Below are 27,136 nucleotides of genomic sequence, written 5' to 3' on the forward strand. Positions count from 1 at the left end.
ACCAGCTCCTAATGTTCTATCTAGAAAATGCTGAGAAGCACCTCAGGATAAACCTGCTGGTTGAGTGTTCCATGAGCTCCTTTCCGGAATCTCCTGAGTCACCATCACTGGCAGAGGGGAAGGAAGGGTTTGTGGTGGAGCCACCCTGAAGCTTGTGTAAGAAGCTGTGGCCCATGGCTGTGTCAGCACCAAACAGCCAGCAGGCTTCTCGCCCCCCCACCCAGAGCTCCTGATTCCTAGGGGTCACCCGATCGACCTAGAGAACTTGATCCTGTCTTCACAGTGGTAGAAGGGGGCACCTTTGCGAATGACTTGCTTGAAGAGTTTGGAATGCTGGTTTAAAAGAAAGAATTCCTCCCCAGGTAGGATTAGGCCCACGGAGTTTTGTGATCCTCTTCTGCCTGGGTCATGACGTTGCCCTTTTAAACTCAGAAGCCCCACTTGAAGTGTAGGATACGTTTGAGGGAGAGTGGCTTCTCCAGTTAGATCTGAAGCCGCCTTCTGGCTGGTCGTCCCTTGGACTTTAGCGCTTTCTACTGAACGGTAATAAAGAGCTTGGGCCGCTTATTTCCATTTTCCATTCCCCTCCCGACCCCAGATCCATTCTGCAGACCTGCCTGCTCTATTCCGTGCCCTGGGAAGGCAACTGCTGATAGAGACACTGGACTGAGATGACAGGGTGGGAGGAAGAAGAGGCCAGATGATTCTCTGCCCACTCTCAGCCTAAAGGGGTGCTCCTGGCCCAGCCCCCTAGTTCTGCATTCCCTGGCTCGAGGCCACCTTTTCCAAGTGCCTGAGAAGATGGTGGTCCACACACCTAGACCCTCCCTTCTGGACCTTCTTTCTGCATACAGTAGGTCCTTGCTGTGTGTACAGTGAGGGGGGCGGGCACGTTCATCCCAGCCTCAGGCAATCTGTGAAGTCTGGTTCATTCCTTTTTGGCAGCCCCCGGCTCCGCGACCACACTTTTTTTTCTTTTAGCTGCATCACAAGGCATGTGGGATCTCCTTTCCCTCATCAGGGATGGAACCCATGCCCCCTGCATTGGGAGCGCAGAGTCTTAACAACTGGACCTCTGGGGAAGTTCCCCCACCTCCTATACCTCTTTCAGCCGTTCTCAACATTTAGCTTTGCTTCCTTTACACAACCTCTTCTGAAAAGACCCTGACAATTCATTCACATTACAATGCCAATAACTATCCCTGCTACCTTTCTTCTAGGGATATTTTCTTTGAAAAACCGAAGTCCAAGGGATGAATCTGTAACTGTTGAATTTCAGAGAGGAATAGAATTGAGGGTGGGATTCAACCCCCCATCTTCTCAAATCATTCGTCTGTCTATTCAGTCCACCAGGCTTTGCAACGGGAGGGTGCATTTAAAGTGCGTGGAAGAGATACTAATTCTGGGCTTTGGCTACTCGAATTAAACGTGCTCTGGCGTGGGAAGGCCAGGGGAGAAGCTCTAGAATGGGGATGTTAAATAGAAGTGGTAGGGAAGAGGGTAGAGGCTAAGTGTCCAGAGTTCAGACATCAGAAGAGCAGTCTAGGGCTCTGCACCCCTAACCCCTGTACCCTTCCACCAGCCTTGGCCCCCTCTTCACCCCAGAACAAGTCTGAGTCTGGAGAATTCTGAGGGTGGGAGAGGGATCTGCAAGAAGAGCCTGGGCCCCCAGAACTTGGCTTCATTTGCATTTGTAGCGTGCTTCAGTGTGACAATATTAACCGCTGTCCCTTATTGAAAGCTAGACTGTATGTCGAGGGCAGGGACAGTGCCTGTATCTCCTCCATCCTTGTAGCCCTTGCACATTGCTCAGTGTTTTGCACATAGTAGGTGCTCAAGAGATACAAGCTGCCTTGATGAACACATTATCTCGCTGAATTCTCATAAGAACTTTGCGAGGTGCCCCCTATTATCGCTCCCATTCTGTAGATGAGGTGGCTGGGGCGTAGTTGGGTTAAATAATTTGCCCAGTTGGTGAGTTATAGAGTTCCTGTTCTAGTCCGTTCTGACTGACTTCAAGGCCAGACTCGAAGCCTGTGGGCACAGGCCAAGCGCGTTTAGACGGCACCAACTTGAGCAGAGGATGGGGTTGCGTCTCCATCTTGGTAGCAATTCTCTCATGGAAGAATTTTCATAACCCTGAAAATCCTTATATATGTTTCTCTGAATCCTTTATATTTCTCCTCCAGGCTAAGCCAACGCTTAGTGCCATATGAAATTGAAGTTTGTGGAATATGAAAAAAGGTAGAACAAACATTGCAAAATGATATGGTGTCATGTTCATAATCCAGAGATAATTTTTAATAATGTTGCCTCCTTTTTTTGGAAGAATTGGAAGTGCTTTGATGAGAATTAATTAGTTTAGGTTTGTAATTTCATGCTTGAAGTAAGCTGCAAAAATGCCCATGGGTCCCAGGTTGCTGGAGGGGACCAGGGTGAGGGAGAAGGATTCATTATTAGGTTTTTAGCTTGAAATCTGAGGCAGAACAATACCATTTCTCATGGAAAAATTTTAAATACTTTTCCATAGCCAAATTTCCTTGGGGGTGAATATATCAGAGGAGTGGAAATCAAGACAATGAGGTAAAAATAAAAGACTCCTTTTTTCCTTTCTAAAATTATTTTGTTTTTCCTGAGCCACTGCTTTTACGAGACGTGTGGGAAGGGAATACAGGGGTAACACTTCAGTGCACCGAGAAATGCTTCTCTCGGTGAGTTCAGAGGCAATCACAGGATTCTGATCACAGGTTTCCATAATCCTGTGGGAGAGGAGTGCCACAGGTATCATTCCTAATTAAGTGCCCTCCAAAACCTTCTAGGAGGCATTCGGGGTGATTACTCTTCACCCATGTCTTGTTACTAATCATGGGTGCGATCAGGAGCTCACAGAGCCAGGCCAATGGGATCTGTTAGGAAAAGAGAATTAAAAACAAACCTGCCAACCCAGCAAACCTTCTCCACAAAGGTAGGAGAGAAAGAAAACAGTTTTGTTATTGAATAAGCATCAAACCAGAATGCGATGTGCAGCACAGGCAATCAGCTAAGAGACTGCAGAGACAGACAGGAATCTCAGCCTTTTGTACAGGCAGGCAGACACAGGCCCTTACCTACACAATAACAACCAGTCCTCACACCAAGTTCATCCTGGATTTGCCTGGTAATTGGGGTCACCATCTGTGTTACCTAATTGGCTTTAACCTAAAGAAAAACCAGCTTCTCCTATCTTTATGACAGGAGGTAGTTTTGCAACAAGGAGCAAGGCTCCCACCCTCCCACAGAGATGGGAGAGGGGCCCTATCTCCCTTGATGATGGCATTTCAAAGGGATGGCTCCCTGGTCCTTGAGAAAGACACTCCTAAAGCTGGCAGGAGTCTGAGTTAGCTTTTTAAAAACTTTACATACCTTTCAAAGAGACAGAGAAAAGAAATTAGAGTTACCAGTTTTCTCAAGTGAATGCTCTAAAAAGAGGGAGGAAGGAGAAGCATCTTCCCTTATTTTCAACAGGGAAAGCTAAGCCTCTTATTTTTCATCTGTATTTGCCCTTTCAATCCCAAAAAATGGCAAGAATGGGATCCCCACCTCCCACTCACTCAGGGACTCTCCCACCTTGACCCAGGCTCTGCGGCAAGAGGCACAGCCTGGACAATCTCATTGCTTGACTGCCTTGCCTCTTTCCATCTTCGGGGCTGGGGCTTCTGGAAGGGAGCAGTACCCCGCTGGTGTTGAGTTGCATCAGGTGGGTTCTGGGGAAAGTACGAGTCTTTTGTGAGGTGACCTCACCGTACCACCTGAGGTTGCAGCCAGGACACTTGAGGTGTCGTGCATTCTAAAACCTGCCTGGAGGACGGACACTTCCCTGGTGGTGCAGTGGTTAAGAATCCGCCTGCCAGTGCTGGGGACATGGGTTTGATCCCTGGTCCGAGAAGATCCCACATGCCGCGGAGGAACTAAGCCCGTGCGCCACAACTACTGAGCCTGTGCTCTAGAGCCTGGGAGCCACAGCTACTGCGCCCATGTGCCACAACTACTGAAGCCCGTGCATGCCTAGAGCCCGTGCTCCGCGACAAGAGAAGTCACTGCAATGAGAAGCCCACGCTCTGCAATGAAGAGCAGTCCCCCGCTCGCCGCAACTAGAGAAAGCCCGCACGCAGCAATGAAGACCCAATGCAGCCAAAAATAATTAATTTGTTAAAAAAAAAAACCTGGAGAACGAGAAGGAAGGCAAGGTCCCAGCTCACCACGTGCTGAGGATGGGGGCCTAGCCCACTTTAAAGAACACAGCTTCCCCCAGCCCCAGTGGGAGGAGATGAGTGTGGAAATCTGTGAGGATGGACAGCTGAAACCCAAAACTCAGCAGGACCAAACTAAACCCCAACTCCTGCAGTTCTTACTTTCACCAAAGGATTGCTTCTATCCAAGAGGGGAAGGAGAAACATCTTCAGAATCAATGAGTCAGAAAGGGAGGAACTCAACCCATATTCAAAGGGGTAATCAGCTCTCCAACATGGAACAAATCTCACTCTATACAGTGTTTGCGGAGAAGAAAACCAGATTCCTTTATATATAAGGAGGAAATAGATTCGTGCTTTTCAGCCACATCTGCTCACGCACCTCCTCACTCCCGCTCGTGGGTTAACGGGAGGCTGATGGACCTGAAAGGTGTGGGTGAATTGGAACACGCAAAATACCCCTCTCATAAGGAGAGCACCTTTTAAAAAACAAAACAGAAGGCATGATTTGTTTCTTCCTAAGCTTCCCTGTGCTGTAGCTCTGTGATATAAGTACCTGTATACGTACATATGTGTATGTTTCTCTCTGAGCAGAAGAGCAGGAGGGAAGCCCCTCCGTCTGCCCCCACCATGTCCCTGGCGGGCTCTGGCTTGTCTTGGGTGGGGAGGCAAGGGCTGAGGCTACCCTACTGGCCCCTGACTGCCCTCCCCTTCAGTTGGCAGTGGCCATGGGAGTGGAATTCCCAGTCCTACGGGCCAGCTTTGTCCCGTTGCCACTTTTGCTCCCGGCAGGCAAGGCCAGCTACCCCATGGTCTTCAGGGAAGTTTCTGAAAGAGGATGGGATTTCACCCTCCTTCCAGAGCCAACATTACTGGAACGGGAGAAGGAAGGATGAAAGAACTGGAGAGGGCAAAGCCAGGCCACTGCCTGTGTGCCATGGAGCATCCTCACCTCCTCCCCGGCACTGGCTCTGGGCCCTGTGTCTGCCCTCTCTGGCCACCTCTGTGGGCTCAGCCTTTCCCAGGGACCCTGGCAGATGCCTAGTGGCATGGCAGATGGACCCTTTTCCACTGTGGAGTCATAAGTGTTGGGTAAACTATAATCAAAAATAATTGTTTTAATGTAGGCTGCCCTTGAGCAAAAAAAAAAAAAAAAAGGAAATCCTCAAGTGGCAGAAACCAGTTGAAGAGGGAAACCACAGCTGAAGCAGGTGAGTGAAGCCTGGAGTCCAGGGGGATCTTGGAGGAGCCTGATTTAGGCTCGAGGGACCAGGCTGCAGTCATAGCACCTGTACAGGAACAGGAGATGTGGCCTCACTCTTGCTTGGAGGAGAGAAAATTTTGATCTGAGCTCAGCAGAAAAGCAAGAGCATTGAAGTGGCACCCCTTTCTTAAAAGGGGATTGGAAAATTCTGCCCGCCAGCTCAGCCAGCCATGCCAAAGCAAACGGTCTATCTTGGGAGTGCAAAGAAAAACAGTTGCCTGTCAGAAACCGAATCCCTGGGGCCTGTGCCATGAATGAGCACAGAGTTCAAATTCCTACTACCTGTGAGGTCCGTGAGCCCCAAACAGAGAAACTAACATAATATTTGGTCTAAAACAATTGAAACCTCCAGGATCCTGGTAGACGCTAATGTGAAACCACTCTGTGTAAAAACTGTCATAACCCAGAGCACACGGGAGTCACACAGGAAAAACAAATCCTACTGAAGATGAGCTCACAATAAAAAATGACAAGTCATGTGAGGAAATGAGTCTCCATGAGCAGAAACCAGCAGATGCCTCCAGAGGGTCCTCAGTGCCTCAAACTCTGCAGATAACGGAACAGTCTGAAAAGAGCTATAAACACATTTGGACCCAGCATTCCAAAAGCAGGGTTCAGAGGTTCTAGCCCCTTCCCAACCTGCCCCTCCTGTGTCCACCTTCTCAGTTCATTCCAATCCCACCTGCCACACAGACTCAAAACCTTGAGCACCTTCAAGTTCTTCCTTTCTCAGCCTTTTGTCTTAAAAATGGCTCTCAATGTCCTTGCCTCCCTCTCCTCTCCTCTGTGACCATGATGGGCATCTAGCTGGGCTGTCCACTTTTCCGTCCCCAGCGTCCCCCCTTCTCTTTATTTCACCTCCACACTGCCACTAAATTAGCCTCTTAAATGGAAGCCAGATGGTTTCACTTCTCTGAGACAAACTCCTGATTATGAAAGTCTAAGCCTTCCTTAATTTGGAGCTAAACTTTCTTTCCAGTTTTGTTTCCTGTTATAATACATCCCACCCCTCACCCCAACCTCGTGTTTCAGCCTTTCTGGTTTGTTTGTCCTTCCTACACTCTCCCTCATGCCTCCAAGCTGTCTCTTCCCTCTGACTAGGCTGCTCTCCCATCTCATCTGCCTACTGAAGGTCAACCTTGGCTTCAACCTTCTAGAAGCATGATGTCGTGGGAAAATGCAGGCATCATCAGGGCTAGAATATCTGGTTTCGAATTCCAGAAATATCACTTAAGAGCAGTGCCTCAGGCAAGTCACAACCTCTCTGAGCCTCAGTGTCTAATTATATAAAATGGGAATGATCCCTACTTTGCAGAGTTGGGAGAATTAGAGATAATCTCTGTAGAGCACTGAGCACGGAACCAGCCCCAGTACGTGATCAGTAAACAGTAAACTCTCAACCTCTCCTTTTTTTTATTTTTTATTTTTTTGCAGTACGCGGGCCTCTCACTGTTGTGGCCCCTCCCGTTGTGGAGCAGAGGCTCCGGACGCGCAGGCTCAGCAGCCATGGCTCACGGGCCCAGCCGCTCCGCAGCATGTGGGATCTTCCTGGACTGGGGCATGAACCCGCATACCCTGCATCAGCAGGCGGACTCTCAACCACTGCGCCACCAGGGAAGCCCAACCTCTCCTTTTTTATGGGAGTCATGTCCTCCTGCTTCCCCATCTAGAGGACCATGAGGCTGGAGTCTCCTTTGTCTTTGCATCTTTGCCCTTTTCTGTGTCTAACATAGGAAGTCTTGAAACACATTGATTGACACATGGTGGAAAGAACTAGGCACACCTAACTTGATGTTAGAAGGGGAGACTTTGGGTAGAGGGACCTCTCAGATGTTGGAGTGATTGTGTCACTCCAGAGAGGGCAGAACCACCATCAGGAGTTCTAAGGAGGCTGATGGTAGCCCAGAATGGGAAGGAATATCCAAATTTAGAGCTGTTTAACACGAGAATAGGTACCAAATGGAAGTTACTTGCCATTAAAAAGTATAGAAAGCATTCCTGGGTGGAATGAGGTATAAGACCAGATCAGTGATTCTTATCTTAGGGAGTCACAGGTACCTTTGAAAGTCTGACAAAAGTTATGGATCTTCTTCCCTAGAAAAATGGCCCAAAGCGTAACATTTTGCAAATAATTTCAGGAGCTTCATGGATCTTAGGTAACGTCACCTGAAAACGCTTCGGCTTTCCCTTTCACTATTAACAGTGAGAGGTGCATTGCTGTTATACATATCTTCAAAATTCACACCTGCCATCTGGAGGTCCAGCTTCATATCTAAAGCTCATTGCCTTTTGCCACAGATTCAATACTCGGCATATTTTTTGATAAAGTGAATAAATAAATGAATGAAATCATTGATTAATCTGATCTTCAAGGAAACCTGTGTGCTTGAAGGAGAGAGAAAGAGAAGGAAAACAGAAAGAAAACAATGAAGGGTTTTAGAGAAAGACCAGTACAGGATAACAAAAAGTTGGAGAAGGGTTAATCAGGGTCAAAGAAGAGGATCAATTTTGGAAGGCCTGAACTCCTGGCCTCTGCCCAGGGCTGAGCGCCCCGTTGAACTTCTAAACCCAAGATCCTGCAGAAGCAGACTCGATCCTGCTGGCCCTGACTCCTTGCCCTCAGAGTGATGGTGACACACACCCAGGGGCTCCTGGGGAAAATCACTCATAAGATCATGCCCATGTCCAGGTGATATTCTGATTTGATTTTGAAATCTCTTTCCCTCTGTGAATTTAGGTCTTAATTATTCTGCAACCACTTTTTCTGTTATTACAATTGCTTAGTTCAGACGTGGTAATGAGTTACTAAATGAAGTATGCTGAGGTTTGCTTTTTCCCTCAGAGTATCATTATTCAAAGAATAGTTGATTTTCAACACAAACACCGGTGACAATAAGTCCCAAGAGGAAAATATGCTGTCCGAGCGCAGGGGGATTCCTTGTTTGAGAAACTGAATTTGAGATTCTCCAGGATTAGCTGGTCTTCCGATCCACATGAGCGAAGAAGACAGGCTGCTCTGCCCCGGTCAAGGCCTCTGGCTCTCCCCACAGCCTGCCCCCTGCGCGCACCTGGAGTTACAGTGGTTGTGGGATTTCAGGAGGCGCCTCAGGCTCTCCAGGGCCTCGGGCAGCCCCTCTCCGGTGAGGGCGCTGCAGCCCTGCAGCTCCCAGCAGTGCCCCTGGAACCTGTGCAAGCCCAGCCTGTCTCTGATCTCAGGCAGCGGCAGGGCGTGGGCTGCCTCCTGCTTGTTGGCCAGCACCAGGAGGGGCACGCTGGCCAGGTGGGGGTCAGCCAGGGCCTCGGTGAGCTCAGCCGCTGCCTCGGGCAAGCGGGCTTTGTCTGTGCTGTCCAGCACGAAAATGAGGATGTCCGTGCCCTCCAGGTAGTCCTTCCAGCTGGCCCTGAGCTGGCTCTGCCCCCCGACATCCCAGAGGGTCAGAGACACGTGCCCAGGGGCTTCAAGAGGCTCCACGTTGAAACCCACGGTGGGCAGGGTCTCCACCAGCTGGTCGCCCTTCAGTTTGTACAGGAGCGTGGTCTTGCCGGCCAAGTCCAGGCCTATCATCACCACCCGGGCTTCTGCCTTGTGGCCTCGGGAGTTCACAGACCCCATGGGGGCCACTGCCAGACCCTAGGGGAGAAAGGCCGGGTGCACACATCAGCCATTCTTTTCAGAAGAAACACAAATCCTTGCGGGCACATGGGAGAAGAGCTTCTACGCCGGAGTAGGAAAGTATCTTTACAGTGTCATATTTCAAACAAAGGCCTGGGCTTCGAAAGGGCAGGGAAGTAGGGGTGTGTGAGTCAGCATCCGCTGACCTATCTCTGGGGGGTGCCCGCTGCAGAGAAGAGGGCAGGGCCTCCCCCTAAAAGACACGGAATGTGGGCTCACATTCCTTGGGAGTTAAAGCAGGGAGGCACAACGAAGTTCCAGTTAGACAAACTGAAAGATGTTTCAGTTCTTGCAGGTCTGTGGCTTCTAGCCTCTGTTTTCCTCCTGTAAGCCTAAACCCCGAAGGGGAAGCTATCTTGGGGTCAGTGCACTGATGGAGGAGGGCAGTCGGCTCATGGTAACTTCTGCTTCCTTTGCCCCCCCCACCACAGGACCAGGCCACATCCTGTAAACAGTGCTATTTATAAATACTGTTGACCTTGGACACATGTACGGCTCGGAGCAAAGTGCTTTCCTCCAGTGTCTTACTAAGGTAAATTCCCTCCAGGACATTACACAGGTTTTTCAAGAATCTCAAATTTTAAGACTAAGACCTGTTCCCACCTTAGTCCAGGGAAAACTTGGCTGGAACAGGGGGAGGGACATCTCACACCCAGGGGAGTATATTTCAGCTGCCCCTGGAGGAAAATAAGATAGCCTCTGTTCATTCCTCATGCCAGGGGTAGAAGAGTGAAATTAAAGTTACCTCAGTGTTATTAGGCTGCGGCCGAAAGCTCCCCCTCTGTGGTGGTCTTGCACCTGCAGCTGCGCTCAGTCCTGAGAGCGAGATGGGAAACGAGTACAGTGACTGTGGCCGGTTCTCCCTTTTTGTGCTTCCTTTTCCCAGATGCTTGGGGGCGGGGCACAGGCTCCGCAGCCCCGCCCTCACCCCTGGGGCTCCCTGAGCAGAGCAGTCCTGCTGAGGATGTGCCACAAAGATGCCCCCAGCCAGGCCCAGAGCCGACTCCCCGGTTCTTGGCCGTTCAGACTCCATATGCAGGAGGGAGGGCACCCAGCTCAGCACCGTGCCGTGGTCCGCTGATCTCCTGCTGTTCCTCTCACAATCCTGGGATCCCCTCGGTGGAGAAATCTGAGAATCAGACCTCTTCCTTCAGCTCATGCCTCAGTGTGTTTCTGGTGCCTGGAGATTCTTTCATTTGCTTGGAACTATATGTGCTTAAAAACTGCCTAAGTAGGATTAAAACATTCTTAAAAAATAGGTTTAAATGTTGAAGGTAAACCAAAATAGGTATATATATATATACTGAAGGTAAACCATAAAAATCAAAAAGTTGTGTTAATGGGTAGAACTATGCGTGATTAAGCTCATTGCTTAAATTTTTTTCTTGAACAGTGTGATTATGTTTCTCCCAGTAAAAATGATGCCTTCAGAAAATAGAATTTTGAAAAAGTTGGCCAGTCAGAAGCCCTTGTTTCTGTAGCAGATTCTGATTTGCATCTGGAGCTCCAGTGATTTGGCTCTTGTAACCAATGACAGTTCTCCTTTCTGGCACATTCTTTCATTACAATGTCAAGAACCAGGTTGGGGCGTGTGATTCTCTCATCTTACCAACGAAGAAACAGGCTCAGACAGGGTACATTATTTGCTCATGGTCTTGCTGAGATTTATAATTCGTCTCTTTCTCTTTCACCATGTCGTGTTACTCATGGAGAAAGTGCTTTGCAAATGGCAAACACCTTATTGTAACGGTTGTCATTAGGCTGCTATATTTTAATAGGAGGAAGCGATTGGGAAAAATCAGAAACCCGGGCGCCACTGTGTCCTGTTGATTTATAGCCAAGGAGCCTAGGGCTGTGGTGTCAGTGGATGGAAAATTAGTAAGAGACATCATCGGAAAGGGGGGTTCTGGCTAAACTGACCTAACAGAGTCGTCACTAAAGACAGGCCAGGGTGATCAGACATCACCTGGGGGTTGGTGGAGAATGAGGAACCTGGTCAGATATCGAGGGTGGAAATTCTCATTAAACAGACTTAGCAGGGTTCTTGCTAAAACTGGATTTTATAAGGAAGTGCACAGTCTCAAAGCGGTAAAGGACTGTCTGGAGGGGGGCTTGTCCATCTCACGCGTGTGCTAGGCAGTTAGATGAAGCCGTGACCCAGCCCTGTCCAGGCCTGCCTGACAAATCAGTGGGAATCCTGCAAGGAATCTGCCAGGACTTTGTAGGAGGATTGGGGCCGGCAGAGGATAAGGATATAGCGGGCTAAGGATAAGGTGTGCGTGGGGGCTGAGGGGCCAGGGATGATACTCTGGCCCTGGTTCCCCTTGTCTGAGCCCAGGGGAGAAGGGAGTCTGGCAGACTGAAGAAGCCATTGACTTGAGGGGCTCAGAGGCACCATACCAGGCTGCTTGGGTGCTAAGTGCCCCCAGGTGACACAGTGAAGGGAGAGGCACTCCCCCTGCCTCCTGCCCTGAGGATTCCAGGGAAGCCTGGGGCCCCAGGGCCAGCATGCACGCCATCTGGAAGCCCGGCTTTGGTACTGACAGTCAGGCTCTTAGAGAAACATCGCCCTCTAGGGTCTAGACAGGCATTCAAGGGGAGGACCCCTGAGCACTGACCAGTCTCCCCTGGAAATAAAGGAGCCTTTCCTGAGGGCTAAGGTCCCTATAATCTGGAGAAGGTGAGAAGTAAGGAAACAGCGATTACGTTGAATGGGGCTCTAGTTCTACCCGGAGGCCGTGTGGCCCGAATTACCCCTGTACATTCCAACCCCATCCCTTTGGCTCAGCAAGGAGGAAAGCTTTTCATTGGACGCCCTCGTGTGGGGAGCTATAGAACGGCTGCTGATAGAAGGGCCGCTGACCTGGGAGGCAATGAAGAGCAGAAGGTAACAGAGTGGGTTTTGGTTTGGGACCATCTGGGGGCACACTTGGTCTCCACTACTTGTTTGCTGTGTCACCTCATGCATGTTCCTGAATTTCTCTGTGCCTCTGTTTCTTTATCTGTAAAATGGAGATGATGCTAATACTGTGGTACCTAACTTGAAGGGTTATTGGGAGGATTACATAAGTTAAGGCACATCACTAATTACTCACATCAGGGACCTAGTCCCAGGTTAGTACTGTGAAATAAGGGAAGGGGAGCCATCAAAAACAGAGGCGTGGTTGGAGAGGGACATGCAGCTCTGTAAGCCTGTGACTGCAGCTTCTAGAACTATAATAAAGACGGGTGTCTCTGCTGGGCTCACTGATACCAGGAGAGACAAGGGTCTTGGGCCCCCACCTCTACTGTCCCTAGAACTTAGGACTTCCCATGATGGCCACTGGATAGCGCCCCATGGTTCAGAGAACGAGTTTAGAAATCTATTTTTTGCCAATTCTTGGGCAGATATTCAGGCCCGGAGGATCAAGGCATACTCTCTGCACTCACAAAGAAATTATTTATAGGCCAGAATGCTATTTCTTACATTTCCAATGGGATCTATTCGGCCCAAGATCAGGGACCAGTTTTCCATGCAGCACACCTGGAGAAGGTGTGGGAGGAGGGGAGACATGGCGGATGCACAGGTGAGTACATCAACCGTGGAAACTGCGTCGCAACAGGCTGTTTGGAAACAATGGAAAGTTGGTGGATTTTAAGGGACTGTTTATCATGGAACAGAGCCTGGTGACGGCTTTCTTTTCTCCTCTCTACAGTTAGGTTCAAAGGGAGAAAGTGCTAGAATCAGAGCTTTGTTCCCCTGGAAAGTGCTGGAGAAACGCTGACAAATTCCTCCTTCCAGCCGTCCTTTTCCTGGGCTGCATGGGGGAACCTGGCTTTCTGTCTGTCTGTTACAGCCTCATCTTTCCCTAGTCTCTCACTTTCTCAACTTGGCAATACCCAAGTAAGTGGTTTCCAAGGACTGCATCTTTCGAAGATTAGGTGGTTTTTTTTGGGTTTTTGTGTGTGTTTTTTTTGCGGTACGCGGGGCTCTCACTGCTATGGCCTCTTCCGTTGCGGAGCGCAGGCTCAGCGGCCATGGCTCACGGGCCCAGCCGCTCCATGGCATGTGGGATCCTCCCGGACTGGGGCACGAACCCATGTCCCGTGCATCGGCAGGCGGACTCCCAACCACTGCGCCACCAGGGAAGCCCCGAAGATCAGGTTTTATTCATTTATATTTTCAAGCTCTCCATACAAAATTCAAAAGGTACAAAAGGGTCAAGTGTCAAGGAAGTTTCCCTCTCACCCCTGTCCTCCTGCCATGCAGGTGCTTTCCTGGGAAAAGAAACCCACATCATCGGCTTCTTAGATATTTTCCCAGAGACAGCCTGTGCACATGTAAGCAAGTATGATACATTAGTTTTTCATGGTTTTCCTTTCTTTCTTTCCCCAAATGATAACATACTCTGAGGCATTTAATCTCTTGAGTAAACCTTCTCTTAATCACTTTCTTAGGCATCGGCTCTGTCAAGGGTCAGTGGGAGAGGCAGGGAGGGGTTGCAGCCAGCAGCCCCACCCCCAGTGGGTGATGTGAGGGGCATGTGAAATACCCCAGTGGGGTATTGTGGTGGGAATCAACACTCCAACCATGCTAAAAGTGGAAATTCTCTCAGACATTTAACTCCATCTGTGACTATCCTTTATTAGGCACTCCCGTGGAGCCCTAAGCAGTGTATCTGAATTTGGGGTGGTTACCACAGGTGCAGTGTGTTTATGGGAACCTGGTTACAGGTAGGTATGGCCATGGGTAGGCTTTCCCCAGGCTTGGAGAAAGTGGGTAGAGAGCACAAGGTCGAGGGATAAACTGAGACCAGTGACTCCCAGTGGCAGCACTTGGAAAGTTTGGTGAGTGCACACTGCTGGCATTCAGTGCGTGGGGACCAGAGATGCTAGACTTGTTACAGTGCCCAGGATAATTCTGCACAAGAAAGAATGTTTCTTGAATTTGAATTCAGCTTTCGAATGCCCCAGACATTTCTGTCGTTTTAAAGGCCCACTATTTGTAAAAATTATCTGATCCTAGAACCTAATTTTGTTTTATATGTAAACCCAGACAATTTTCTGCATCGTTTCACGTACATGACGTTTTCCAGAAATGTCACTACTCTGTGAATTGAGGAAAGCTTTGTTTTGTTTGGAGTTTTAGCGTGAGCTGTTCACCATTTTAAAAAATCACATCTCTGACAGCAGCAATGCCTGCGGCATTTAAGTTGCTGATGAGACACAGGAAAATGCTGTATCAGGTGCCAGTAAGGCCACAGTATTTCTTTTTAAAAATTTTTTTTATTTTTAATTTATTTATTTTTGGCTGCATTGGTTCTTCGTTGCTGCCTGCGGGCTTTCTCTAGTCGTGGCGAACGGGGTGCACAGGCTTCTCATTGCAGTGGCTTCTCGTTGCGGAGCACGGGCTCTAGGCACGCGGGCTTCAGTAGTTGTGGCTCGCGGGCTCTAGAGTTCAGGCTCAGTAGTTGTGGCGCACGGGCTTAGTTGCTCCGCGGCATGTGGGATCTTCCCGGAGCAGGGCTTGAACCCATGTCCCCTGCACTAGCAGGAGGATTCTTAACCACTGCGCCACCAGGCAAGGAGGCCACATTATTTCTATGTTTAGGTGCTGTGATTGTGCCTGAGCACTTATGATGGAAACAGAGATTCTCTTACTACATTTACCTTCCTTTTATTTATTCCTTATCTTTTAGTTAAAGCATTATATTGATTTTCTTTCAAGACCATGTGGGCAGGTAGATTCTATCATTTCTGATTTTCATTTCTTGATTTTAAAATATTGGACATTGTAAAATATGTGTTATGTAAAACAAAAGGTGAGTTGCTGTTTGGGGCCCCTCCCATAGGAGGAGATAGTTGGATAGAGGAAAGGATGAGTGAGGACCAGTCATGGGGGAGCCAGGTGGAATGACAATGGGGGACCCCACATCAGAAGTCATAGATGGTGACAGCCAGAGGGTACAGCTTCTTGCTGTCTGATCAGTGAAGTCTGTTCCTTCAAGGCAGTGTGCAGTCTCACCCTCATGAATTCTGGCTTCTAGTGTCCTATGGACCCCCTTGGAGCAGAACAGTGTCCCACCATATGCTCAGTATTGCACAGGGGCCAGGTGCAGGAGCAAGTCAACCACCCTAAAACTCCACATTCATCGTGGGTGGGAATTTTTGTGTATGAAGATCTAAATCAGGCATAAGGTACAGTAGATACTAATTGCAAAGATATTTATAATATATAAATATTTTTATTTTATTTTTTCATATACCTTTTAAAGAGATATATCTGTGATAGCTCTGTGCCTTTCCATGCTTTTCCTAGGCAATTGGTTTCATGGAATATTGCTGATATATTGCCCTCCACAGATCTTCCCAGAACACAGAACTCTGTCTGCCTATGCTTTTCTAGTACTTTCACTACACATGAGGCTCTCCTAACAGAGGGTGAATCAATAGGAAACATTCTACAAGAAATATTTATTCTGCAAATGGCCTGTGGAAGCTGCTTCCCTGTGTTCCCTAAATCCTGGGTTTGGGCTGCTCTGTGCCTGCCTCACAGCGTCTGAAGAGCTGGGCTGACTTCCCGGTACATCTTCCCCAGTGCCTACGTGGAGTGTCCTAGGCCTGGGACTCCTGATGGGAGGCCTTCCCAGAGCACAGCTGTGGGCCCACATCTGCATCTCTGCTGCCCGCGCCTTCAGCTCTGGGCTCAGCCGCCTGGATTATTTTGAAATCCGTCTAATGGCCTTAGTGGAGAGAAGACAAATGCCCTTTGTGTGCCCCACTACTATCACTCATATTTTCTCATCTTTCCTCCCTTTTTTGGCCAGAGTTTCTTCAACAATTCACAGCCCCCTTATTTCTTGTGTTCCGTTGCACTTAATAATCGGTTTGCCAGTTACAGTCCGGCCTAATTATAGCTGTTCCACGTGGGTGTAACCAGAGTGTACATACCCGTCTGTATTCTGATTTATTTCATTTAAGTCTATATAGAAAATTACACAGCCTTACCCCTACATAGTCTCCACTAAAAACTTTTGTGTTGGCTTCATAACTATATTACATCAAGGAGAAATACTATGATTCTAAAATAATGCTGAATTAAAGATTTTGTGAATAAAGTTTTTCTCTTCATTTGGATTATTTCCATTGGCTGAATTGCCAGAGTTGGTATTTCTAGGACGGAAGAAATGAACGCTTTACGGCTTGCTCAGATCTGACAATATGTCATCATGTTGCACTACGAGTTACGCCTTGATTTTACAAGTTGGATTTTTCTTTTTCTTTTTTTCTTTTACAGACTGTCCAGCCCTCCAGTTCCCAGGCTCAAAGCACCCATGCTTTGAGTTCCTCAGCCTTCAGAGAGGAGGTGGTAGCTGGATGTACCGTCCCCAGACACTGTTGTGGGGAAAAGCTTCCAGGTGCCGCAGAGATTGGGGAGTAGAGGAAGCGTTCCCACTGTTGAGGATTTTGATGTAATGATGAGAATGGTAACGGTACTGGTAGGCACCATTTACTGGGTTCTTTATGTTAGGCGTTTAATGATCTCATTTCCTCCTCTTGACCACTGTGCCAGGTAGGTATCGTTATCACCATTTTATTAAGAAAAAGCTGAGGTTCAGAGAGGCAAAGTAACTCTGCTTTCAGCTGCAAGTGGCTGAGCTAGGTTTTCTTATGATCTCACTCGACCGTAGGTAAGGAGGGAGGAGGTCCCAGGTTGGTTCAGCAGCTCAGCAGTGTCATCCGGGAGCCAGTCTCTCTCCACATTTCTGCGTTGGCATCAACTTCTGGGTGATGTTTCCTTTCCTCGGTGCAGCAACACCAAGCTTCTCATCCTCACACAACCAAATTCAAAAGCAGGAAGAAGGGAAAGGTGGCAGTCTTCTCATGTGTTTGTGTGCATGTGTGTGTGTGTATTTATTTTATCAGGAAGGAAATATTCCCCCAGAGCCTCCCAGTCAATTTTATCTGATATCTCATTGTCCAAGAGAATGAAATGACTTGATTTGACCAGGCAGGGTTCACCTCTGAGCGTACTGTCTCTGTCTCTTGATAGCTGAATACAATTGCACTATTCTTAGTGAGAAGAAAGTGGGAATAGTGTTGGGTGGGCAACAGTGTCGACTGCATTTCCCCAGCATTCCATGGTAGAGGGTTGTCTTCTTACATACATGCTTTCTTCCAAGATATCTTTAACATGAGCTAACAGTGTGTGTGTGTGTGCACACGCGTGTGTGTGCCAGCAGGCACGTCCCAGGTGCTCACACTTGGTTGCTTGTGTAGCCTGGTCATCGAGTCCAAAGATAAGAAATCAGTGGAAATGCTGCAGTAATTCTTGCTTGCTATCTTGCAAATGAGAGACAGGGCAGGATAGCGAGGCTGGGTTAGTGAGGCACCATCATGTATTAAGGAAGAAGGCAGGTTGAAGAACGAGGAGATCTGGATTCTAGCCCCAGATCTGCTACTTTCTATCTGTGTTACCTTGGGTAGGTTATTTAATCTTTCTCTCAGTTTTCTCATCTGTAAAGCAAGAAGGTTGGACTAGGTCATCTCTAAATTTTGTTCAGCTCTAATATTCTATAGTTACAGTGCAGTTTTTACTGAGCAGCTATGAGCAGTGCTCTGTACAGTCTATCACATTATTTTTTTTTACATTTTCTTTTTAAAAACCTTTCAAAATGCATCTGCATGCCATATGAATGGAAGAAGTCAACATTATTCATGTACATGGAGACTAGGACATCATGTAACAGAATTACATATAGAATATAGTATTCCAGACTCTTTAAATGTCTTTATTTTGCATTACAAATTGTACTTTGAGGTATTATCACTTTAACTGGCTTGTGTTTTACATTTACAGCACAGCTCATCTTCCAGAACTTTTCACTGTTTCGAGTTTCCATTTTATTGGAAACACCATCTCTTTATAACTGAGTAAAGAACATGGCAGAGTCGGGGGAAAGCTTTGCGCCTGTCTCTTTTTACTCTCTCTCTCTCTCTCTCACTCTGAACATAAATAGTATCTTGACAGCTGATCTTTGTCGTTTCAAAAAAACACATGAAAAGGAAACAGCAGTGGGTGATCTGCTTTCTGAAACAGTGTAAGAAAGATCTGAAGAGTGTTAGCTCTGCACTGAAGCTCCTTCAGCTTCTGCTTTTACAATATTTGCAGGAAGTTTCCTGACACTAAGGGGGAAAAGAAACAGTGGCCAGAGACTGTCTCCTGAAAATATGCAGGAAGGATAATATGGAGGCCAAGACGGACGTGTGTGATGAGCTCCAGCCGTGCCTCAAAACAGGAACTGATGACAGGGAGGTTTTGCTATTTATCTTCCAGGGTTGTTTTAATATGCAAAGTAGGTCCTCAGCGGCAGCTGCTATTCCGTCAGCCACATTTCCTGAACTGGATAGTGTATTTTTAGTTGACAGGAAAAAAAAACCAGTTGGTTAGGAAGGAGCTCGGATGGTCACGTCTCGGAAACTCAGATCAGCACTTGAGACTTTACTACATTTCCCAGATGAGTTACTGTCACTCTGGGCAGCAAGCAACAGAGTGTTTACTTCAACTCTCTTCCTTTTATTAAAAATCATTATATAAGGTATGATGAATATATTTTTCTGTATGAGCGTCAAACAACATAAAAGTCTACAGGGTGAAATTCCTAAGCTCACCGTCCAAATCACTACTCCCCTCCTTAGAGATAACCCACAGTTTGATGTACATTTTTACAGCGATATTTCTATAATATACTCACATATTTTGGAGCAGATATTTTATTATTTTTTTTGTTTGATTAGGTCTTTTTTTAATGTAATTGTGATATCTGTAACATTTCATTTAACAATGTTGCAGTGATTTCTCCATGTTAGTACATATAAGTCTACCTTGGTTATCTTTTGTTACTATTTTTAAAAATAATTTATTAAATATTGAGAAGGCCATAAGAAGTATAATACTAAAACAGGTGAAATTATGTGACCCTAGAGATTTTCAGAATCTGCAGGAGACCTTTCTAGAACAGGGAGTGCTGCAGCTTCCCCAGGCCAATCTTATGTGGCTGCACAGGTATCGATAAGATGGGAGATCAATGGCTGCTCTGGAGGGAAGGCAGAGCATTCCCCAAAGAATGGGTGTTTACACAACATAGGATTGTTCAGATACTTTTGGCCCCTAGCAAACATTGCCTAAGTGGTGTTCTTGAGGTTGGTACATACCTATGCTTGGGAAAGATGTGGAGGCTGGAGGAGGTGAGGAGATGGGGCGAAATCTGGAGTGTAGAGAAGCTTGGATTTCCGTTGACACACTTTTTTTTTTCCCCTAGAGAGATACTGACACACAGTCACTGGATTAAATTGATGCTCCCATCTCAATTAACTCATTAGGTAGGAATAACAAATTTACATACCATTGTGTGGGCTTATTCTCATGAACCCTCCATCCAAAAAAGTAAAAAAAGAAAAGAGAAAGGGAAGATGTGGGGTTTTTTAAACCCTCAAACACTGAAAACTTTTCTTCCCTTTAACTGCTTTCCCCAGTCACATCAGGTGAGTTATATGTGAAATTGATATTTCAGAGTTTGCCGTGGTAGAAAAAGAAAGAAGTAGGAATAAGACTTTAAGAAAGGAAAGAGGGACATGTAAAAACTATATCAGGATATGAATACCAATGCCCCACCCCTAATCATTTGAAATAAGTGTTAGAGGCAGCAGCAATACCGGATTTCCATTTAGTCACCCACTAGATCTGTTGCCTTTTAAACAACTTTAGATACCATTTTTATTTTGATAAATGCAGGGAGAGGGCAGGAAAATGTCTGCCTGGCGTGTTACAACATATTAAGCTAAAACTCTAGGAAATGGTGACTCCTGTATAAATTCTGATTCTCCTTCTTCCTAGGGGTGTTTTATCCATACCTGAAGACTCCTTGGAGATCCCTATTGTAAGATTGGGAACTCTGCCTTCTAATATGGCTCATTGATTCACTTCTGAGTGGACTGAGACAAATCCTACTAATTGTTGAATTTGTTTCCTTGTTTGTGAAGCACTGAAGTAAGTAATCCTCTTGTGGAAGTGCCTGGGCCACCTTTTAAAAGTTGGTCACCCCTGTAGCGGGATCGGAAATATTGCAGTTATTTTTGGAGTTGGATGAAGAAATGTATCTTGAAATTAAAAAGTAGTTAAACCTATAGCATTTACCATAGCTGGGTTTGAATTTCGTATCAAAGACAGTGTCAAATCTAGGTTGGTTAATAAATAAACTAGAAGCAAACACAATAAATGGGAATAAAACATTTAACAGATGTTAAGTTTGGCTCACGCCACACGGTGGCAGGCTTACTCTGTGTTGTGCTTCCTTTTCAAGCAGCAAATCTAAATGCTTGCATTTAACTACGTTAAATCTTTTTAGAAAGTTAACTTTTAGAAAGTATGACGTAAGTTATTAATTTGTCAAGATTATATTTTCTTATAAAGTGTACTTTACGTTGTATGATACCTGAACAGCAGTGATTTGAGCCTTCAACAGGACATTCTACCTCTAGATCTCAATTACTTCATCACTAAAATGATGGGCTTGGGTTACTTACAGTTCTAAAATTGTCATACCTCTCCTATAACTAAAAAAAGCCTAAACATTCTTCTTCAGTAACAAGAATTTCAGTCATATTGCAGTTAACTTGATAAGGAATATAGTTTTTTAGTTAGATTGCCTAGATTTGAATTTGAGTTCTGTCATTTATTAACCGTGAGGTAAGGAACTTCACAAATTCCAGTTTCCTCACTTGTAAAGTGCTATAAATTATACTACATATCCAACGGGGTTGTTAGGATTAAACGCGGGAAAATGTATGTGTGGCAGAGACTCGCAAACTGTTCACCAAATCATCTCTTTTTTTTCCTGGATAATCAGCTAAACCACATTTCACATCGTCACCTGCAGTTAATTGTGGTCATAAGACTGAATTCTGACCGATGGAATGTAAGAGAAAGAAATTCATGTCACTCCTAGGCTCAGCTCTCAAAAATCTCCCATTGTGATCTTTGTTCTTTGAACTTCTGCAGTTTCCCCGGAAGCTACTTGTTAAAGATGTCAGGACAACGATCTTCAGGAAATGGAAGGAAACTTGGTCCCGAAGCACGGTGTGGAGGAGAGCTTTATGCCTGTTAGAAACACTCGTTTTGGACTTTACGTAAGTGAGAAATAAACTTCGATTTTGTTAAGCCACTGAGATTCTGGCATTTATCTGTTATGGCAGCTAGCATTAACTAAAATAGCATGTAAAGCACTTAGCACAGTACCTGTTTAATAAATATTAGATGTTATCAATATCATGACTCTTAATAATACAGACCAAGAGCCTAAAACACAAGCAATAGTATGGAAATCTCTTCTGCAGTATACAAGACTTGGGCCCCCCCTTTTTTAAAAAAAAAAACTAGAGAAATAAAGTTGAATGTAGAAGTAGGAAAAATCTGAACAGTTCACCTATGTAACTTGCAGAAAGTCAGTATTTTGTATTTATATTTGCTACATACACTTTGGGGAAAAAATTAACAATATAAAAGAAGAAAAATTGAATTAAAAATTTAAGTTGGTGCTATCTTTAAAATAATACATTTTAAAAATTGAAGTATAGTTGATGTACTATATCATGTAAGTTTTAGGTGTCCACCATAGTGATTCACAATTTTTAAAGGCTGTATTCCATTTAGAGCTATTATAAAATATTGGCTGTATTCCCTGTGTTGTACTATATATCCCTGTAGGTTATGTATTATATACACAGTATATTTTATACATAGTTTGTACCTCTTAATCCCTTACCCCTATTTTGCCCCACCCCCTTTCCCTCTCCCCACTGGTAACTACTAGTTTGTTCTTTATATCTGTGTAAATAATATTTTAAATTGTTTCTTCCTTCTGATGACTTCAGTGTTATGATTCATTCAATGATTTCTCTTAGTACTTCACACAACGCTTATCTTTCTTTCTTGAAAATGTCTTTTCTTGGCTCCAACACTTTCCGATATTTTAACACTTTTGCTCATGCCTATTCCCAGTTCTCTTAAAGCCCAGATCAAATTTCGCATATTCAAAGACTTCCAAGACATCCTGGTTGGAAAGGATCCTACTTACACTGAACTGTAACATTTATACAATCCAAGGCTCTTAACCATTTGCTCTCTTCTATAGTAGGGTTTATTTTCAGGTGGGTTTATAGAGCTTGCTTCTCCTGAACAGACTGTAAACTACTTGATGAGAGAGACTGTGTTTTTTGTTTTGTTTTGTTTTGTTCTAACATCTTTATTGGAGTATAATTGCTTTACAATGGTGTCTTAGTTTCTGCTTTATAACAAAGTGAATCAGCTATACATATACATATATCTCCATATCGCCTTCCTCTTGTGTCTCCCTCCCATCCTCCCTATCCCACCCCCTCTAGGTGGACACAAAGCACCGAGCTGATCTCCCTGTGCTATGCGGCTGCTTCTCTCTAGCTATCTATTTTACATTTGGTAGTGTATATAAGTCCATGCCTCTCTCTCACTTCGTCCCAGCTTACCCTTCCCCCTCCCCATGTCCTCAAGTCCATTCTCTACATCTGAGTCTTTATTCCAGTCCTGCCCCTAGGTTCTTCAGAACCATATTTTTTTAAAATTCCATATATATGTGTTAGCATACGGTATTTGTTTTTCTCTTTCTGACTTACTTCACTCTGTATGACAGACTCTAGGTCCATCCACTTCACTACAAATAAGTCAATTTCGTTTCTTTTTATTGCTGAGTAATATTCCATTGTATACATGTGCCACATCTTCTTTATCCATTCATCTGTCGATGGACACTTACGTTGCTTCCATGTCCTGGCTATTGTAAATAGAGCTGCAATGAACATTGTGGTACATGACTCTTTCTGAATTATGGTTTTCTCAGGGTGTATGCCCAGTAGTGGGATTGCTGGGTCATATGGTAGTTCTAGTTTTAGATTTTTAAGGAACCTCCATACTGTTCTCCATAGTGGCTGTATCAATTTACATTCCCACCAACAGTGCAAGAGGGTTCCCTTTTTTCCAACCCTCTCCAACGTTTATTGTTTGTAGATTTTTTGATGATGGCCATTCTGACTGGTGTGAGGTAGTTTTGATTTGCATTTCTCTAATGATTAATGATGTTGAGCATTCTTTCATGTGTTTGTTGGCAGTCTGTATATCTTCTTTGGAGAAATGTCTATTTAGGTCTTCTGCCCATTTTTGGATTGGGTTGTTTGTTTTTTTGATATTGAGTTGTATGAGCTACTTGTAAATTTTGGAGATCAATCCTTTGTCAGTTGCTTCATTTGCAAATATTTTCTCCCATTCTGAGGGTTGCCTTTTCATCTTGTTTATGGTTTCCTTTGCTGTGCAAAAGCTTTTAAGTTTCATTAGGTCCCATTTGTTTATTTTTATTTCCCTTTCTCTAGGAGGTGGGTCAAAAAGGATCTTGCTGTGATTAATGTCAAAGAGTGTTCTGCCTATGTTTTCCTCTAAGAGTTTTATAGTGTCTGGACTTACATTTAGGTCTTTAATCCATTTTGAGTTTATTTTTGTGTACGTTGTTAGAGAGTGTTCTAATTTCATTCTTTTACATGTAGCTGTCCAGTTTTCCCAGCACCACTTATTGAAGAGGCTGCCTTTCTCCATTGTATATTCTTGCCTCCTTTATCAAAAATAAAGTGACCATATGTGCATGGGTTTATCTCTGGGCTTTCTATCCTGTTCCATTGATCTATATTTCTGTTTTTGTGCCAGTACCATACTCTCTTGATTACTGTAGCTTCATAGTATGGTCTGAAATCTGGGAGCCTGATTCCTCCAGCTCCATTTTTCTTTCTCAAGATTGCTTTGGCTATTCAGGGTCTTTTGTGTTTCCATACAAACTGTGAAATTTTTTGTTCTAGGTCTGTGAAAAATGCCATTGGTAGTTTGATAGGGATTGCATTGAATCTGTGGATTGCTTTGGGTAGTTAGTCATTTTCACAACACTGATTCTCCCAATCCAAGAACATGGTATATCTCTCTATCTGTTGGTATCATCTTTAATTTCTTTCATCAGTGTCTTATCGTTTTCTGCATACAGGTCTTTTGTCTCCTTAGGTAGATTTATTCCTAGGTATTGTATTCTTTTTGTTGCAGTGGTAAATGGGAGTGTTTCCTTAATTTCTCTTTCATATTTTTCATCATTAGTGTATAGGAATGCAAGTAATATCTGTGCATTAATTTTGTATCCTGCTAACTTTACCAAATTCATTGATTAGCTCTAGTAGTTTTCTGGTGGCATCTTTAGGATTCTCTATGTATAGTATCATGTCATCTGCAAACAGTGACAGCTTTACTTCTTCTTTTCCAATTTAGATTCCTTTTATTTCTTTTCCTTCTCTGATTGCTGTGGCTAAAACTTCCAAAACTATGTCGAATAATAGTGGTGAGAGTGAACAACCTTGTCTTGTTCCTGATCTTAGTGGAAATGATTTCATTTTTTCACCATTGAGGACGATGTTGGCTGTGGGTTTGTCGTATATGGCCTTTATTATGTTGATGTAAGTTCCCTCTATGCCTACTTTCTGGAGGTTTTTTTTTTTTTATCATAAATGGGTGTTGAATTTTGTCAAAAGATTTTTCTGCATCTACTGAGATGATCATATGGTTTTTCTCCTTCAATTTGTTAATATGGTGTATCACATTTATTGATTTGCGTATATTGAAGAATCCTTGCATTCCTGGGATAAACCCCACTTGATCATGGCGTATGATCCTTTTAATGTGCTGTTGGGTTCTGTTTGCTAGTATTTTATTGAGGATTTTTGCATCTATGTTCATCAGTGATATTGGCCTATAGTTTTCTTTTTTTGTGACATCTTTGTCTGGTTTTGATATCAGGGTGATGGTGGCCTCGTAGAATGAGTCTGGGAGTGTTCCTCCCTCTGCTATATTTTAGAAGAGTTTGAGAAGGATAGGTGTTAGCTCTTCTCTAAATGTTTGATAGAATTCTCCTGTGAAACCATCTGGTCCTGGGTGTTGTTTGTTGGAAGATTTTTAATCACAGTCTCAATTTCAGTGCTTGTGATTGATCTGTTCATATTTTCTATTTTGTCCTGGTTCAGTCTTGGAAGGTTGTACATTTCTAAGAATTTGTCCATTTCTTCCAGGTTGTCCATTTTATTGGCATATAGTTGCTTGTAGTAATCTCTCATGATCCTTTATGTTTCTGCAGTGTCAGTTGTTACTTCTCCTTTTTCATTTCTAATTCTATTGATTTGAGTCTTCTCCCTTTTTTATTCCTGATGAGTCTGGCTAATGGTTTATCAATTTTGTTTATCTTCTCAAAGAACCAGCTTTTAGCTTTACTGATATTTGCTATTGTTTCCTTCATTTCTTTTTCATTTATTTCTGATCTGATCTTTATGATTTCTTTCCTTCTGCTAACTTTGGGGGTTTTTTTGTTCTTCTTTCTCTAATTGCTTTAAGTGTAAGGCTAGGTTGTTTATCTGAGATGTTTCTTGTTTCTTGCGGTAGGATTGTATTCTATAAACTTCCCTCTTAGAACTGCTTTTGCTGCATCCCATAGGTTTTGGGTCATCATGTTTTCACTGTCACTTGTTTCTAGGTATTTTTTTTATTTCCTCCTTGATTTCTTCAGTGATCTCTTGGTTATTAACTAGTGTAGTGTTAAGCCTCCATGTGTTTGCATTTTTTTACACACTTTTCCCTGTAATTGATCTAGTCTCATAGCATTGTGATCGGAAAATATACTTGATAATCATATCAATTTTCAATTTTCTTAAATTTACCAAGGCTTGATTTGTGACCCAAGATAAGATCTATCCTGGAGAATGTTCCATGAGCACTTGAGAAGAAAGTGTATTCTGTTGTTTTGGGATGGGATGTCCTATAACTATCAATTAAGTCCATCTTGTTTAATGTATCATTTAAAGCTTTTGTTTCCTTATTTATTTTCATTTTGGATGGTCTGTCCATTGGTGAAAGTGGGGTGTTAAAGTCCCCTACTATGATTGTGTTACTGTCCATTTCCCCTTTTATGGCTGTTAGCATTTGCCTTATGTATTGAGGCGCTCCTATGTTGGGTCCATAAATATTTACAATTGTTATATCTTCTTCTTGGATTCATCCCTTGCTTATTTTGTAGTGTCCTTCTTTGTCTCTTGTAATAGTCTTTATTTTAAAGTCTATTTTGTCTGATATGAGAATTGCTACTCCAGCTTTCTTTTGATTTCCATTTGCATGGAATATCTTTTTCCATCCCCTCACTTTTAGTCTGTATGTGTCCCTAGGTCTGAATTGGGTTTCTAGTAGACAGCATATATAAGGGTCTTGTTTTGTATCCATTCAGCCAGTCTATGTCTTTTGGTGGGAGCATTTAATCCATTTACATTTAAGGTAATTATTGATATGTATGTACCTATTACCATTTTCTTAATTGTTTTGGGTTTGTTATTGTAGGTCTTTTCCTTCTCTTGTGTTTCCTGCCTAGAGAAGTTCCTTTAGCATTTGTTGTAAAGCTGGTTTGGTGGTGCTGAATTCTCTTAGTTCTGCTTGTCTGTAAATGTTTTATTTCTCCGTCGAATCTGAATGAGGTCCTTGCTGGGTAGAGTAATCTTGGTTGTAGGTTTTTCCCTTTCATCACTTTAAATATGTCCTACCACTCCCTTCTGGCTTGCAGAGTTGCTGCTGAAAGATTAGCTGTTAACCTTATGGGGATTCCCTTGCATGTTATTTGTTGTTTTTCCCTTGCAGCTTTTAATATTTTTTCTTTGTATTTAATTTTTGATAGTTTTAGTAATATGTGTCTTGACGTGTTTCTCCTTGGATTTATCCTGTATGTGACTCTCTGTGCTTCCTGGACTTGATTAACTATTTCGTTTCCCATATTAGGGAAGTTTTCAACTATAATCTCTTCAAATATTTTCTCAGTCCCTTTCTTTTTCTCTTCTTCT

At 44.2% G+C, this 27,136-nt stretch overlaps 3 protein-coding genes across 3 annotated transcripts in view; 2 read left to right on the top strand and 1 right to left on the bottom strand.

Moving 5' to 3' along the window:
• The window catches only part of EBPL (EBP like), a 77,185-nt gene extending 59,980 nt beyond the window's left edge, over positions 1-17,205 (top strand). Inside the window, exon 4 of the mRNA XM_060287840.1 lies at positions 16,443-17,205. Coding sequence (XP_060143823.1) covers positions 16,443-16,488 — 46 coding nt within the window. The 3' untranslated portion in view covers positions 16,489-17,205. The remainder of the gene's footprint in view (positions 1-16,442) is intronic.
• Positions 6,903-10,018, bottom strand: ARL11 (ARF like GTPase 11). The gene is made up of 2 exons (XM_030882344.3): positions 9,912-10,018; positions 6,903-9,124 (listed from the first exon to the last, which is right to left on the bottom strand). The coding sequence occupies exon 2, from the start codon at positions 9,104-9,106 to the stop codon at positions 8,519-8,521; it is 588 nt and encodes a 195-aa protein (XP_030738204.1). The 5' UTR covers positions 9,107-9,124; positions 9,912-10,018; the 3' UTR covers positions 6,903-8,518.
• Positions 17,206-21,237: 4,032 nt separating the features above from the next.
• RCBTB1 (RCC1 and BTB domain containing protein 1) overlaps positions 21,238-27,136 on the top strand; it is a 65,569-nt gene continuing 59,670 nt past the window's right edge. The window contains exon 1 of the mRNA XM_060287835.1: positions 21,238-21,334. The gene's annotated coding sequence lies outside the window, so the exon portion shown is untranslated. The remainder of the gene's footprint in view (positions 21,335-27,136) is intronic.

The sequence above is a fragment of the Globicephala melas genome, chromosome 18, assembly GCF_963455315.2.
Source record: "Globicephala melas chromosome 18, mGloMel1.2, whole genome shotgun sequence".
NCBI lineage: Eukaryota > Metazoa > Chordata > Mammalia > Artiodactyla > Delphinidae > Globicephala > Globicephala melas.